General features: G+C 40.4%; 1 protein-coding gene across 13 annotated transcripts in view; it reads left to right on the forward strand.

Moving 5' to 3' along the window:
• TBC1D5 (TBC1 domain family member 5) overlaps positions 1 to 17,051 on the forward strand; it is a 488,374-nt gene that overhangs the window by 434,376 nt on the left and 36,947 nt on the right. For all 13 annotated transcript variants that reach the window (XM_038389865.2, XM_043509088.1, XM_038389866.2 and 10 more), the window contains one exon: positions 16,714 to 16,813. In XM_038389865.2, coding sequence (XP_038245793.1) covers positions 16,714 to 16,813 — 100 coding nt within the window. The remainder of the gene's footprint in view (positions 1 to 16,713; positions 16,814 to 17,051) is intronic.

Consider the following 17,051-nt stretch of genomic DNA (forward strand, 5'->3'; position numbering starts at 1 on the left):
CCCCCGCACAGTGCTGGCATTCCCCAAGAGCCATGTGCCCAGTGTACAATACGGTCCTGGAACACTGATTTCCCCAGCCCCTGTGGTTACTCGCCATTTTGGGGGTCTTGTGGCTCACATGTGCTTGCCTGGGATCAGCCAGTTAGTGATACGTATGTGAATAGTGTCTGTGTTTTAAATCACTGAATCAGTGGTCCGTGTGTTGCAAACAATACTGCTTTTATCAAATGTTGCATTTTGGCTTCACAGGTATGACCTTGGGAACCCAGTCTCTCTCTTTATCGCTGGCTGAATGGCTGCACAGAATTAGAAAGCAGCCATGAAGAGCTAAGGAGGACTTTCTGCATGATGTCATGATGCACTCTGTGGCTGAGAAGCAGAAATTGAAGGAGTGGCGGGACTGTGAGAAGAGGGACCAAAAGAAGAATGTGGCACACCAGAAAGAAGCCACTGAGTGGCTCTTAAACGTTATGGAGCGCCAAGTGGACACGCTCCAGGCACTACTAGCACTGCAAACCAAGCAGCTCCGCACCTGCCCTCCCCTGCAGCTGCTGTCACAATACTCTTTCCCATGGATTCCTCAGACACCACCAACACACTCTTATCAACCTCCTGGCTCCAGTCTGTACCTGCTGCATTCCACTCCTGTCCCGTCACAGTCCAGCACTGCGGACTCCCCGTACCCACTTCACTCAACACCCATCCCTCTGCAGTTTAGCCTTGCTCAAGTACAGTACCTGCTGCACTGTACTCCAGAGGAGAAGGTTGGATATGATACCTGGACATACACAAATATTTAACCATCCCGGGACCCTGCCTCCTCCTCGGACCCTCCCTTCCCCCCATCTCCCGCAGTGCTGATGTGTTTTTTTGTTTCTCTCTCCCATCTGGTGGTGGTTTTTTAATAAAATAATAGTTTCGGTTTGAAAGCAATCTTTATTCCATTAATTGAAAGCAGAAAGGGCCCTGCAAAGCAACAGGCAGTTTTCTTACATCTTCATATGCATCATCTGCACCAATCACAATCACCTCCTAGCATTACAAGCATTGCACTCCCAAGCATAGCAACAAATATTAGTGTCTTTTAGCTTCAAATTGCTGCCTCAAGGCATCCCTGATCCTTATGGCCCCGCGCTGCGCCTCTCTAATGGCCTTGGTCTCTGGCTGTTCAAATTCAGCCTCCAGGCACTGAGCCTCAGCAGTCCAATCCTGAGTGAAGCTTTCACCCTTCCCTTCAAAAATATTCTGGAGCGTACAGCACGTGGCTATAAGCATACGAATATTGTCATGGGCCAGGTCCAGCCTCCCATATAGGCAGCACCTGCGGGCCTTTAAATGGCCAAAAACACACTTAACAGCCATTCTGCACTTGCTCAGTCTGCTGTTGAACTGCTCTTTGCTGTTGTCAAGGTGCCCCGTGTATGGCTTCATAAGCCACGGCATTAAGGGGGAGGCAGGGTCTCCAAGGATCACAGTGGGCATTTCGACTTCCCCTAGGGTGATCTTCTGGTCAGGGAAGAAAGTCCCTGCTTGCAGCTTCCTGAACAGGACAGTGTTCTGAAAGATGTGTGCATCATCTACCTTTCCGGATGAGCCTGCGTTAATGTCTGTGACCCACAAGCGCCTGGAGAACCATTGAGAAATATCCCTTCCGATTAATGTACTCGGTGGCTAGATGGTCTGGTGCCAGAATTGGAATATGTGTTCCATCTATCGCCCCTTAACAGTTAGGGAAGCCCATTTGTGCAAAGCCATCCACAATGTCCTGCACGTTGCCCAGAGTCAGTCTTTTGGAGCAGGATGTGATTAATGGCCCTTCACAATTCTGTCAACACAAGTCCAACGATAGACTTTCCCATTCCGAACTGGTTAGCGATCGATTGGTAGCAGTCTGGATTAGCCAGCTTCCACAGTGCAATCTCCATGCACTTCTCCAACAACAGGGAAGCTCTCATTTTCGTGTCCTTGCGCCGCAGGGCTGGGGCGAGCTCGTAATACGGTCCCATGAATGTGGCTTTCCTCATCCAAAAGTTCTGTAGCCACTGCTTGTCATCCCAGACGTGCATGACGATGTGATCCCACCACTCTGTGCTTGTTCCCCGAGCCCAAAAGCGGCGTTCCACTGTGGTCAGCACCTCCATGAATGCCACAAGCAATCCCGTGTCATAGCCACTACGTGTGGCAAGATCAATGTTGAACTCCATTGAAGGAATAGTTGAAGGAATAACTCCACTGCCACTTGTGACATGTTAGTGAGAGTGAGCAGCATATTGATCAACAGTGCAGGATCCATTCCCGCAGAATGAAAAGGAAGGGCGCTCAGTACACAGACGGTTGAAAGATGGTGCCAAATGCAGATGAAACACAGGGATTGCTGGGATGTGAAGCAATGCATGACAGGGCATTGGGACAGGACCCAGGATGCCCCGAGACTCCCTCCGCCTTCCCACAACTCTTAGCAGCAGAAGAGGGGTGTCCAGGGCTGGCTTAGACTTTCTGGGGCCCTGGGTCCAAGCCCAAGGGCTTCACCCCTGGGCAGCAGGGCTCAGGTTACAGGCCCCTGCCTGGGGCTGAAGCCCTTGGGCTTCAGCTTTGGCCCCCGGCCTGGGGAGGTGTGGCTTTGGCTTTGCAGACTCAGGCTTGGGTCCCCCTTCTTGGGGCCCTTAGTAATTTTTGTTGTCAGAAGGAGGTCACGGTGCAATGAAGTTTGAGAACCCCTGGAATAGAGCTCTGGGATCATTTCATCTCATAACCTATCTCCCCCTCCCAATGAGCAGACTGAGGAGGAAAAGTGGACAGATTTGCAGCCCTTCATTTCTCATTATGATCACCTTCCTTCAACTACAAGCATTAAGAACAATCAGTTCCTGTTCTTGGCAAATAGCAGGGCTGACTAGCTCTTAGTTTTGGCAAACATTGGAGTTGTCTGACACCTGTCTCTAGCAGGAGATATTGGGCTTGGTTTTTGGCCACAAAGAAGTGTTAAGATGGAAACTGTTGTATCCAAGATTATTGTTGGCCTTATCAGCTGTTTCCTTACGTCTCAGGTTTGACTTAAGTGACACCATCCCAGGGGTGTCAGGGGGTTAATGTTTGTGATTTATATAACCCATCAGACTGGTTAGAAGTTGATTGCAAGTACCTGTACAAATCTTAGAAAAACAGATGTCTGAGGCTTGGTCTACACTACAAACTTGTGTTGGTATAATTACATCACTCAGGTGGGTGGAAAATCGACATAGTTATACTGATCTAGCCCCCAGTGCAGAAAGCACTGAGTCAACAGGAGAAGCCCTCCCACTAACACAGCTTCTACCTCTGAGGGAAGTGGCGTATCTCCACCCACAGGAGAAGCTCCCCCATAGGCATAGGTAGTATTTTCACTAAGGACTACAGAGGCACAGCTGCACTGGTGAAAACAAGCCCTGGGATCTGTATTTTGCATAACACCTCCGAAAATCAAACCACTGATTTAGCTGCCTCATTTCAGGCACCCAGGTTTCACAATTTTGGCCATAGACTACAAAACATAAAAAGCCAAGATGATAACAAAATAAATAGTGGTGGCAATAACATCATATACACACACATATATTGTCCTTGAGTACAAGTATTTTTGTGCATTTTATACAATCCTGTAAGCTTAGAGATTTTTTTTACTTCCATAAACCTTTTATGTGGGCTAAACTATTTCTTTAAACTCCTAAATATAGTGTTTTAACAAAATGTTTGTGAATTCGTATTTAACATGTACCTCACATTTATTCAGAAATACAAATGTCCCAATGCAATGCCCTTTTCTTAATGACAATCAAAACATTCATAGAAATGAATGTTATATAATTTAAACTATTATTATAACTGCTTAATGAGTTTATAAATGTTTTCCTGCAAAATTTCATTGCTTAATCAATAGTTTGGAGTTTGCTGGGTCTAATATAAAAAACTCACCTCTGCTGACATTTGAGTATAGTGTATTAAGTTTAATGAATCAATCTGAAACTGTAATTTATATTTCAGGAGATTTTCCAGCTTTGCCATTCTGATGTGATTATCTTGATTTTGATTTGAGGCCAAATTCAATTCAGACACTTGAAACTTGGCGTTGGTTTAGTTTTTCAATGCCACTCTAACCTTGGAAATAGAAAGCACTTAAATCTGACAGACTGCCAGGTCATCTGACCAAAGTTTGTAGAGGTACTTTTTAGATCTGTTGGAACTGTTGCACTGTTTTCAGTTTCCTTCCTTAATAATTGGTGGCTGCTAGGGAAGATGCAATAAAATTTCAAAATATTGACTGATTGGAGGCTCTGGGTAAAATCTGCAAAAGTGCCTAAATGACTTAGGAGCCAAGGTCCCATTTTAAAAAGTGGCATATGCGTTTGGATGCCCAAATCACATTGACATCCTATGTGAATGGGACCTAGGCTCCTTAGGCACTTTTGAAAATTTTACCCTCTGCCTTTTTTCTCTCTTTAAATTATCTAATAGTTTACCTGAGTTTCCATTTTTGCAAACGTTCAGAAACTGACTGGACTCTCATAAAAAAAATATGTACAGTGCCGTTCCAAATCTAAATGATTGGTTTTTTTTCTCCTTGAAAGAAATTGTAATTTTATATTTCAATTTAGGATGTGTTGCAATTTTTTCATGTTCAGTTAAATCAAGCTTTTCCCCACAAAAACACAGATCTTGTACTTTTATTGTAGCAAGTTAGTGTAAATGTTTACATTCGTAAATGTTTTGAGTCCTTGCATAATTACTATACTTAAGCATTACCCTTCTTAAATTCTGAACATTATAATCCGAGCTCCTAAAAGATCTAAATAATGTGGTCCAATTCCAAAACTGCATACTGAATCATGAATCACATCATAGAACAAATGTATCATTTGGAATAGAGAATATTTCGCTTGAACTGTTATGTAGCTGATGCTTAAGAACCATTTTTAAGTGAATAAAATATAAATAGTGGTTGAATAAATCTAATATATTTAACAAGCAAATGGAAAGACTGAAATGTTGCTCATGGTGTATTGTGTTTCGTAATTCATAAATATTCACAAAAATGTCTTTTTTACATTATGAATCAAATCAACATTTTGCAGTGGCAAAAGAAATCACTTGTGAAAACTAAATGAGAATTTATTATTTGGGGTCATTAATCTATAACAAAAGATGTGCTTTGGGAATTAATAATAAAAGACTAAATGGAGGCAATATTGTAACTAGAGCAGCAAAAATAAGAAAAAAAATATTGCAAAAATATATCACACCTAGTAGGCAATTCAATAACATTTTAGAAACACAATGTAGGAGCATAATACATGCACTGTATTCACTCCAGAAATATATGGATTCAAGAATACTTAGTATCTTATTTCAAAGATCTTTAACATCCGAAAACTTGTTTCTTGGGATTTTTTTAAAATTATGGACAGAATACTGTGACTGTTTCAGTCTCACATTTGTCTTACAGTCACTATATGTATATCTAGAATTAAAAGCAAAAAGCCAGCCAAACATAATAGTAAAATAATCGTAACGGGAAAAACAAATCAGAAATCTCCCTAGTTTGTTTATATATTTATTGTCATTTCTGTGATACTCATCACAATATAATCTGAGCACCTACTTATGGATATAAAAGCAATATCACAGTAAGATTTTTTTAAAAAAAGTATTACAAACAATGTGTGCAACGATGCTTATACCTGAGTAGTGGCTTTTTCAGGGTTTTATAGGTTCATTTGCACCCACAGCAACCACTAATCCCCACTAAAGTGACAAACCTGTGTGACTCTGCGACACCATATGCCGGTCACAATGCCCAGAGTGGAGAGTTGGGCCCAGCCTCACGCCACTGCTGGGTGAGTGTGGGGCGTGCTCGCTCTCCAAACCCTGCCCTCCACACTGAGCCTGGATTAGGGTTGCCGTTTCATGGCAGAGGGTGCTGCTGAGCCCGACCAGTGCCCCAGTTGACTGCAACAAGAAACGCTAAGTAGAGTGCACCCATGGAATCATGAGGCTCCCTCTGCCCCTGTTGTAGATAAATTTTACCAGAATTTCTGTTCTAGGGGGCCATTTCCAATTCTTTATTCCCTTTTCAGTTTTTATATCTAGCTAAATTTGCCAGATTTGTTGTCAGTCTGGGCATAATTTGTATTCTGCATCTTGGGCACCTTGTAATCCATGACTCATTACAACTGGGAGTTTTCCTCCTTTTCAAAGCATGGAACCCTCTCTCTCTCTCTCTCTCTCTCTCCTTATTTGTTGGGATTGGTTTTTTTAAACCAAAGAAGCCCTCTCTAGCTTCAGGATGTACTGCCAGCAGGTGGAGCTGTTCAGAGAACAAATTGCCTCTCAACTCCCCAGTGTCTTGCCTCCACTGCAAGAGGCAGGAAGTTCACTTCCATTCTCCTTTCTCTGTCTCCAGGCAGGAGCTTTTCCCATGATACATATATTTTTATTTTTTACCATCTCCTTGGTGCTCCCTTGATAAGGAGAAGATGCTTTTAAAACAGGACTCTGCCAGACAATGGTTTTGCAAGAGAAAACACATCAGCATAGCAGGCTCAGCTCGGATCAAAGAGGCTTCTGCTGGTGGTCTGGAATCCTTATGTGCACCTTTTCCCTGGTGAGGTGACTCTCAAGCCTGCACCAGGATTCTCTGGTTTTCACTTGAACCAATCTCTTTTAATTTGCTTTCCTTGTGTTCTGTGCCCTTCCACTACCAGGATAATTAGTTTCACTCTTGAACTGTGATTGAGACATTCAAATTCTGTTCATGGAAATCTAAAGCTTGAAGAAAATGTTAGGATTAGTTGGCTGCCTAAGGAAGGATGCAAATCATTCACTATTTCCAGCTGGATAAATTCAGGAATTTGTCAGGCCTCCTACAGATTTTCACAAATTTCACTCCCCTTCCCCTTCTGACTTATTCAGGAACTCATTTATTCAGGAACCTCGCCATTTCCTGGCAGGACAACACAGTACTTCATTCAAGCAATTTTACTGTTTGGCTGCCCAGTCTCAGTGTATTCCTTTCCTTTATCTGTTACTTTAAAATAGAAGTGTTGTCTTTGTCTGATATTATTTTTGGACAAATGGTTCTGCAGTTTCATTCTTGGTTTTTTTCATTAAAGCCTTTCATATGATGGAGGAAGGAGAAAGAATGAAAGCAAGAAATCCAGACAAATGAAAAACAATCTTTGGATAAGAGTTTTTTCCCTCTCAATTCAATTTTCTTCATTTTTTTTTTAGTTTCCCTCCTGTTTGTGGTAATTTGTTTTGCTGTTGACTATAACCCACTTATAAAATATCACAGAGTAGCAGTGAAAGGTATAATTCACTTAGCTAGCTGTAATTTTTCATTCTCTGAATTGGGTGCATGTTGCTTCGTGGCCCTCCACCCATGGCGTCACTTACTTTTGCATCAAATGCCAGTTGGAAGGGAAATGTGCAATCTGTCCTTTTTCTCTTGCAGAGCATTCCTGCAGAGAGAGAGAGAGAAATGGGATTTCCTCATATTGGGATCTAAGTCTTCATTTCCATTTTTTGTATAATAAATTAATAAGATGAAAAGATGAAGTATCGTGCCTGGAAACAGAAAATCTTTCATAATGATTATAAATCAGAATTTATAGCTTGTCTTCTCAGCATAGGCAGTTGGCTGGGGAGTTGAAGAGGCGATTAGTTCTCTGAACAACTCCACCTCCTGGCACTACATTGTGAAGCTAGGGCAGGGGAGTTAAAAGAAAAAAAGAGGCTCCTTCCTGTTTGAAAGATGAGCAATGGATCACAGATCATCATGTGCCAACTTGAGAAAATATATGGGTAGGTAAGTAAATTTTTACTAATTTTCTTTTTTTTTAATATAATCAACTGAAATGGTTTAGCCATTTTCAAAATAAGAGAGTAGGAACAAAAATACTTTTCCTGTGAACAGCACTCATGCATTAGTGGTAGACGTTAGAAATGTGGATTTTGATAGGAGATAGTTCCTTGGTCAGAGATGTGCTTTTTGTTGGTCTCTTGATAATTGGCTGTGACTTATCAAAGTCATACTGTTTTTTTAAGTACTTTGTGCATGTACACTGGATTTTGTAATGCAGTCTTTCAATTGTTTGCCAGTGTTCTGTTGGTTCTGCACATACGCACATAGCTTTGGAAAGTTCATAGGCAGTGCTGTGTCTTTCTCTATGGTTAATGGTGTACACAGGACGAGTCACAAGGATGAGCATACTAGTGCTCTAAAATAGTGTGTGTTCTCAGGATGCTAAGCTTGGAAATTTGATGGGAGTTGACCATCTAGCTCACTTGAAAATACCATCCAAAAGCCCTGGGTAGATAAGAGTCCTGGCTCTCCTAGCAACTCTTTGTTATCTCAGGGTATGTCTACACTATGAAATTATAGAATTTATGGAAGTCTTTTTTTTAGAAATCGTTTTTATATAGTCGATTGTGTGTGTCTAAGTGCATTAACTCAGCGGAGTACTTCCACAGTACCGAGGCTAGTGTCGACTTCTGGAGAGTTGCACTGTGGGTAGCTATCCCACAGTTCCCGCAGTCTCCGCCACCCATTGGAATTCTGGGTTGAGATCCCAATGCCTAATGGGGCAAAAATCATTGTAGCGGGTGGTTCTGGGTACATGTCATCAGGCCGCCCTCACTCCCTCCCTCCGTGAAAGCAATGGCAGACAATCGTTTCGCGCCTCTTTTCCTGAGTTACCTGTGCAGATGCCATACCACAGCAAGCATGGAGCCCACTCAGTTCACTGTCACCGTACGTCTCCTGGGTGTTGGCAGACGCGGTACTGCATTGCTACACAGCAGCAGCTCATTGCCTTGTGGCAGCTGACAGTGCAATAGGCCTGATAACCATCATCATCATGTCCGAGGTGCTCTTGGCCACCTCGGTAAAGTCGGTCAGGAGCGCTTGGGCAGACATGGGCGCAGGGAGTAAAATAGGAATGACTCGACCAGGTCATTCTCTTTGGTCCTGCCAGCAGTCGTATTGCACCGTCTTCTGGCGAGCAGCCAGGAGATGAGAATGGCTAGTAGTCCTATTGCACCATCTTCTGCCGTGCAGCTAGGATGGCTAGCAGTCCTATTGCAGCATCTTCCGCCGAGCAGCCAGGAGACGAGGATGGCTAGCAGTCCTACTGCACCGTCTGCTGCCAGCCAAAGATGTAAAAGATAGATGGAGTGGATCAAAACAGAAATAGACCATAGAATCATAGAATCATAGAATATCAGGGTTGGAAGGGACCCCAGAAGGTCATCTAGTCCAACCCCCTGCTCAAAGCAGGACCAAGTCCCAGTTAAATCATCCTAGCCAGGGCTTTGTCAAGCCTGACCTTAAAAACCTCTAAGGAAGGAGATTCTACCACCTCCCTAGGTAACGCATTCCAGTGTTTCACCACCCTCTTAGTGAAAAAGTTTTTCCTAATATCCAATCTAAACCTCCCCCATTGCAACTTGAGACCATTACTCCTCGTTCTGTCATCTGCTACCATTGAGAACAGTCTAGAGCCATCCTCTTTGAAACCCCCTTTCAGGTAGTTGAAAGCAGCTATCAAATCCCCCCTCATTCTTCTCTTCTGCAGACTAAACAATCCCAGCTCCCTCAGCCTCTCCTCATAAGTCATGTGCTCTAGACCCCTAATCATTTTTGTTGCCCTTCGCTGTACTCTTTCCAATTTATCCACATCCTTCTTGTAGTGTGGGGCCCAAAACTGGACACAGTACTCCAGATGAGGCCTCACCAGTGTCGAATAGAGGGGAACGATCACGTCCCTCGATCTGCTCGCTATGCCCCTACTTATACATCCCAAAATGCCATTGGCCTTCTTGGCAACAAGGGCACACTGCTGACTCATATCCAGGTTAGTGGGTCAAGATGGTGACCAAGGCAGAGGAAACAAAATAAACTCCAAAACATGCTTCTGCAGCTCTTGCAATGCCAACTTCCTTCAGATATTAAGGATCCCTACTGCACTTGTTTCCTATCTTTGGCTGACAGTAAGCCACCATGCACTTAAAGGCCCTGATCCAGCTAATCACTGAAGCATCTCTCAGCAAGTGAGTAGCCCCATTGACTTCGTTACAAAGATAGTCATTATAGTCAATATAATCACTCAGAAAACTAATGTGGTTGGCTGACTAGTTTAACTTGGACTCATTTAGCATTCTGTGGTATTGCAAAACCAAATATAATTCTATGTAAATCCAACATGGTGGAAGGGATTTGTATTGTTGTTCCTTGTCCTGAGTGGTTAGCCACTGTTTGGGCCCTTGCCAGGTTGTTTGCTTTAGGAGGAGAAATCTGTTATCTGGGTCAGGTATTTCTTTGGTGCAATCCCATTTATTTACAAAGAATGTACACAAATTCTCATTTCCCTGAACACAGTAGGAACAAACAGTGGCAATTTCCTCATTCAGAAATCCAAATTTGCTTTCTCAGAGAGTACTCTATCCAAAAGGAGCTCTTTCTTGGCTTTGTCCCAAAGCTACACTCACAGTGCTTCCTTTCTACTGACTTTCCCTGGCTTTCTAGTTGCTTTCTGTCACATACAGCTCCAGCCAATCAGTGCCCCACCCCCTGCATTTGCAATCAGTTCCTCTGAAGCATCTGGCAGCTACTGTCAGAAGACAGGATACTAGGCTAGATGGACCATTGGTATTACCCAATGAGGCCATTCTTATGTTCCCAGTGAACCTCACCCCATACGGCTCACCCTCTGCTCAGTCCATGCTATACTGGCCAGTGCTTTGGGCAGTGGCTTTCACCACACACGCATCATCATGCAAAGGAGCATTTAATTGCTCCCCCATTTAGCCTTGATAAAGGGTGCTCAGTGTACCCATTGACTGGTCTGTGATTGATGGGAGCCATCAACACCTTCCAGCATCACAGAATCAAAACAAGGAAGTGTGGGTGTGAAGAGGACACTCCCACTAAGCCTATTTCATATCTACCTTCTGATGGTGCAAGCAGAAGAAAAGCAACAAAGAATGGTGTGAAATAAAGCATCATCATCATGACTTTTATTTATACGCACCGTATACTCTGTCCATAGGAAATATCTATTTTTAAAAATGTATCAAAATACTGTTTAAAGAATATGTGGGTAGCTTTGAAAATATATTTCAAATTTAAAATGGCATCTATTGAGATGTAAAAAATACAAAATTGATTGAGGTCCATAGGTTTTGGGATATGTTTGTTTCACAGTTAGCAGGGAGCAGAAAAAATCTGGTAGTTTGTGTGAATGGCCTAGACCTCTGTGGAATTTGAAGGCTAAACCTCCTTCTTCTGCGTGAGGGTCAGTCCACCCACCCCCCATGTATGAGAGTAAGCTCTGAGTTTTCCATGTGCCTTTGTGGAAAGTATTGTAGCACTAATATATGAAATAAATCTTAATTCCATAGTTTTAATAATGAAAAAGTCCAAGGAATTTATTTTTCTGCACTGATCAGTATTGCAGTGAAAAATATAAAAGTAGAAAGTACTTCAAGTTAAGTGTTACAGTTGTATGGATATTTCCCTACCAACAAGTGATAAAGAACAAGATCAAACACAAACTACTTGTCTTTACTTTCATGGTTCTTTATTGCCCATCTTCCACCCTACCTTTCCTGTCTAATTGACTACCAAGATGTCAACTTTTGCCTCCAGGGCCAGCTCTTGTTACATTTTCAAACAAGCATCTTCATGCTTTCTCTCATGCTGCCCCCACACACTCGGGAGAAGCTGTCCAGGACCATCCACAACACTAACTTGTTATCCTCCTTAAAAATCTCCTTTTTCATGATGCCTAAAAAAACTTGGCCACGATTAGGCTGCTGGTGTGCTAAGACCACTACCTAGCATTCTGACCAATCCTTGCATCCTTGTACTGTCTGTTTGTCTGTCTGTTGAGCCCTCTGTTGTCTCTTGTGTTATGGTTGGATTGAAAGCTCTCTGGGGCAGGTACCATCTTTTTGTTCTCTGTTTGCACAGCACCTAGCACAGTGCAGCCCTGGTCTATGACTGTGGCTCTGAAGTGGTTCAGGAGTATAAATAATAATAATTCCATGTTTATTTTTAAATTTTGTTTTATATTACTCATCAGTGGGAAGTAATGGTTTTAAATGTCAGCATATGTTGTGGGCAAGCATGCTGCTGGCATGGAACATAAAGATTCCCAGGCTGTCAAACAGCACAAAATTGTCATTGGTTCATCTGTTATATATTGGCTTGTTACAGTCAGAAACAGAACTGAAATAGATTATTGCAACAGAATGGAAACATTAGGTTCTATTTTCTATCCAGGCTATGTTTGTGTAAAGAAAATAAGTGGAAGAATTAACACGGTGTGTTCATTTGTCTGCAATGCGTCTGAAAATTATAATAGGCAGATGTAAAATGACACTGATAACCTGAACATGTACTCTGTGTTTATGTTGTGAATAAGCATTTAAGCATGAGAAAAGACCCTCTAGTGAATATGTAGTTTTGTAAGTTCCCTGTTTCCAACTTTATTTTTCCCTTTTGATATTCTTTTAATATTCCAATATTACAGGTTTCAATTCTACGATATTTTGTTTTCCCATTTTGACAGCATCTAAGGAGGGACTTGCTTAAATTAATGTAATTATCTATTTGGCTTTATTGTTCAAGGAGTTTGGCATAAATAACTTTATATGAGCCAGATTAAGTAGCTCCTTTGAAGATCGTTTCTTCATTGCTGCATATGACACTTTTTATTGCTGCTAAGTATCTACAGATTCAGAATCATTCAGCTGTAATGCAGATGGACTTTTCCCATGCTAAATATTCTGAGCGATGAGTAAACTTCTGCAAAACACAAAGAATATGAGATCCAATAAACTATATCAACCTTTTACAAATTCATTCAACTTTATTTATTAAAATAATGCTGTTCATGTGTTTGTTAATCTGTCTTGATAATTGAGCAGAGCATTTAATTTTCTTTAGCTCTTGTAAAATATTTTGTTTTCCCTTCAGTTTACACATGTACATAACACAGAAAACACTAAATATAATTGTGCTCTTCATTCCTTGGACAGCAAAAGTGATGGTTATATGATAACATAAAGGGGAGGGGGACTAACAGCCCTATTTGTTCTGTATTTTGATGCATTTATTTGAAGCCTTGACAGTTTGGTATTTGGATATTTATTATGCAGCAGCAGAATACATGTATTTTGAAATGACTGTTTTATTTTCAATTGCAAAAAAAAAACATTTTGGTGAGAGTGACACCTGCTAAAATCATTTTTCTTGAGATCTTGAATTTTATATATGTCATAGCTTCAGAGGCCTTCAACATAGCTTCTGCCAACTTAATCAGCTTGCAAAGCAATGAGCTGTGAAAAATTAGGATCACAATGTCATGATCATAAAACCTTCTGTAATATGTGCATAAGGGTATTTGACTGATTTCAGTTAGAGTCACAACTCTGAGCTTTCCTGAATCCCACGAAGCTCATTGAGATACAGCCTAGACTGCAGGCAGCACTGTTTTTATTATGAGTCTTTCAAATCAGGAGGAAAAATCCAAAATAGATTTTCCAGTGTCATCCTTCTATTGGTGGGAAAACCAGAAAGAAGGGAGGAAAGGATGTGGGGGAATAGAGAGTTGCAGGAGCAAAAAAAATGTACAAGTAGAGGAAATGAAGTAAAATTAAAACAAAGAAATGAGAGGGATCATAAACACAAAGTGAAATAATGTGCATGGTCCAGGGAGTTGTCAAATGTAACAGAAGGTCTGAATACAGACACAAGGAAAGAAGAATATGAGAAACACGCAAATAAGTGAATCACCTTTGCAGGATTTAGCCTTACTAGAAGATAGAACAGGCTGGGTATAATATGTAGAAATATTACAAAAAATGCTCAGCTTGGACTAATGAGAAATTTAAGTCCATTTTATGTTATCAGAGGAATGTGAACCAATGTTACCTATCAGTTATAAACCCACCTGCTTCGTTTTCACTTTCAGATTTAGTTCAAGGTGTTGCTGATTATCTTTAAATTTCTGAATGGCCTGGAACCATAAGGGTGTGGGTCTGAGTTTCTGGGAGTGAATTTTCCAGAATTTGTTGTAGGGCTTGCAGAGTTGGGGTGGCAGAGGGGGCATTTCTCATCATTAAGATTCATTTATCTTTGTCTTCCAAGCCAGGCACAATGGCTCATTTGTTTGATTTAGCTGTTGTTTGATTTGTTTCTCCTGCTCACTACATGATCCCCAGTGCCTGACTGCAGCAGTAGTGGTTTTGAATAATGCGTAAACAATGTGGGTAATTTCATTTAGTATTATAAAATGTTGAAAATAAATGCCTAAATGCAGTTGTTGTTCTATAAACCTTTAAAAACTAGTTAAATTTAATTTTCTCATACTGACAGCAGATTTTTTTCTGTGGTCAAGTGGTCAAGTTCACAGAGTTATGGTTGAATTATTTTGAACCCCTTTTCATCTATCCCTCCTCCCCCACCACCACCACCCCCATCAGTCTAACTGGCTAGCAGTTCAGTTCCCAAAAGAATTACAGAGGATAATATCTTGGTTTTCATTTACATTTATGTAAGTATTTCCTAGCTTTACACTGTGTAGTTTGGGTATTTCACAGATAAATTTCTTTGTGGCATCATGCACAGTCATTGTGTATGATTCCGGGAGAGCGCACTTAAGAGCGCAGCACAATACATTTTAGCACCTACAATACAAGTTACAATTCCTGATGAAACTCCTTCTCTCACATTTTAAATTTTTTAGTAGCCTACCACATAGTGTCTGGCTGCTCTTTTATCTATAAAAAAATAATCTTTGTATGCAGCCTCATTTTTCCTTCTGATTGCCATGCCTTTTCTTTCTTACTAGATGTTTTGTCGTTATAACTCAATTCCTTGTGATCTCCTTTTGGGTCAGGAAAATTCTTCTGTTGCCTGCCTACTATTTTACATAACTGTTATAGTACTTACTCATTCTCAGTCCTGTGATAGTGCGTAACACAGAGATCAGATTCAGTGATGTTCAGCAATGGAGGTGATATCCAAGAACTCTCAGGCATGTTCTCAGCAAAGTGTAAATGCAAAAGTTCTTATTTATAGGAACATAGAGCAACAGTCTGACAGAAAAATTAATGTAATGTGGTGTGAACTAGAATCGAGAAGTTGGTGCAGCTTTGTCTAATACTATTAGTGTAAGAATTTATTATAAATATTGGAAAAGAAGGTAAATATGTTTAGTTGCAATTTCCATTTTTAAGTTTGCAAGGCATTAAAAATGTTCATGTTTCCCAGGGTTAATACAAGAATGTTACATAGACATTCTAGTTCTTTGGTTACTCTTCAGGCTTGCTATCAATCTCAGCTAGGAAATTAACTGGTACTTAGTACAACTGGAGAGTTTCATTTTACTGTCTCTCTAAGTATCCACAGCTGCACCAGGAATGTTTTGAAAAACAATTTATTCTGATTTTGATTCATGAATATGAAGAAAGATAGAAGGGTGGGAAATACAGAACTATTTATTTCCAGAAGTTCAATTTCCATGTTCAGTACCACAGGAATGACATTGGTATGTGCATCTGTGTTTAAATTATTAGTTAATGCTGCTATTGCAAGTTGATTGTATATGAGTTTATAGTAAAATGATCAAATCTAGTCTCCTTAGCCGGTAGCTAAGTATCAAAAGCAGTAACAGGAAATAGAGTAGATTATTTTCTGTTGTCATTGCAAGATGTAGGTGCTAGAGAGAGGTCTTTAGGTACTACATATTTTGGATAGAATTATAGCAGTGCACAGTCTAGTTAACACTGTCAGCATTTCAAATTTTCGAACCTGACTTATTTTTCAACAATTTGTTTATGACTTGGCAATATAAAAAAAATGACAAATAAGATATATAAGCTTGAGAAAGTTGTATTCGTTTACAGGTCTTTCTTGCAGAATGCTAACTTAAACAAATGCTTTCTTTTAAATAGTTGGCGGCAGATACAGGTCATCTGAGTGCGAAGTTTCCTTCACTTTGCTTGGCCCTGGCTCTCAGTTTTCTGATGATCATTAATTTAGGATTAATTATGCAGCCAAATCAAGATTGTTTTATCCTTCTCCGTTGCTGTTTATACTTAATTAATACTTAATTCACAGTCTAAGGGCCAACAACTTCTGCCAAGAAAGACTGTAATACATCTGTAAGCCTCCCAATGTGGAGGAAGAGGAGGAGCTCAAAAGTGACCTCCTTTTGCATACTGCTATACTATGAATGAAAAAGAAAACTTGTTTGAACAGGAAGGAGTAATTTTTCTAGGGGCGTGATAGATTCTCTATCACTTGTCATCTTTAAATCAAGACATATTTATCCAGAAATATATCCTATTATCTCCATCAATGAAATGTAATTGTTAACCTTTCATGAAACACTGCATGGGAACTGATGTTTTGTGGTTTGGGTTTTTTTCAACTTGTATGAATAAAAAGTGGTATATTAAAAGACAAAGACATCCTTATAGAATGATAGAAGAAAGAGAAGTCAAAATTATTCCATTTCACATACAAAAATGAAACCTAACTCTATTGTTTCCAAGACTTACTCATAGGAAAAATGAGATCAAAACCAATGGAATGTTCCAAACATTTTAAGAGCATTGCTTATCAATTTTATTGTATATTAGGTTTCTTAAAGCTTATCCTTTCACTTGAAGGAGGAAGAATTGGAGACTCAAATTTCATTTCTCCAAGGACAACTAAATGACCTAGAGGCCATGTGCAAATACTGTGCAAAAATGATGAACACACATCTTGGTAAGTGAAGTACCCTAGACAATTAATGCTTGCCTGTAAATCTTTGTGGAGGTTTTTTTCCATGTTTGCATACCTGGAATTAAGTAATAGTTCTGTAGTATAGTGCATTTAACTTTGTAAGTCATGTTATAAACTGAATTAATGTACCAAATTGTTGTAACAGATGTTTCTAACCACCATATCTTTTTATTTTTTCTTAACCTTCTTGCTTTTAAATGTGGGAGCTTTTTAGCCTATT

Source organism: Dermochelys coriacea, chromosome 2 (genome assembly GCF_009764565.3).
Source record: "Dermochelys coriacea isolate rDerCor1 chromosome 2, rDerCor1.pri.v4, whole genome shotgun sequence".
In the NCBI taxonomy this organism is placed as follows: domain Eukaryota; kingdom Metazoa; phylum Chordata; order Testudines; family Dermochelyidae; genus Dermochelys; species Dermochelys coriacea.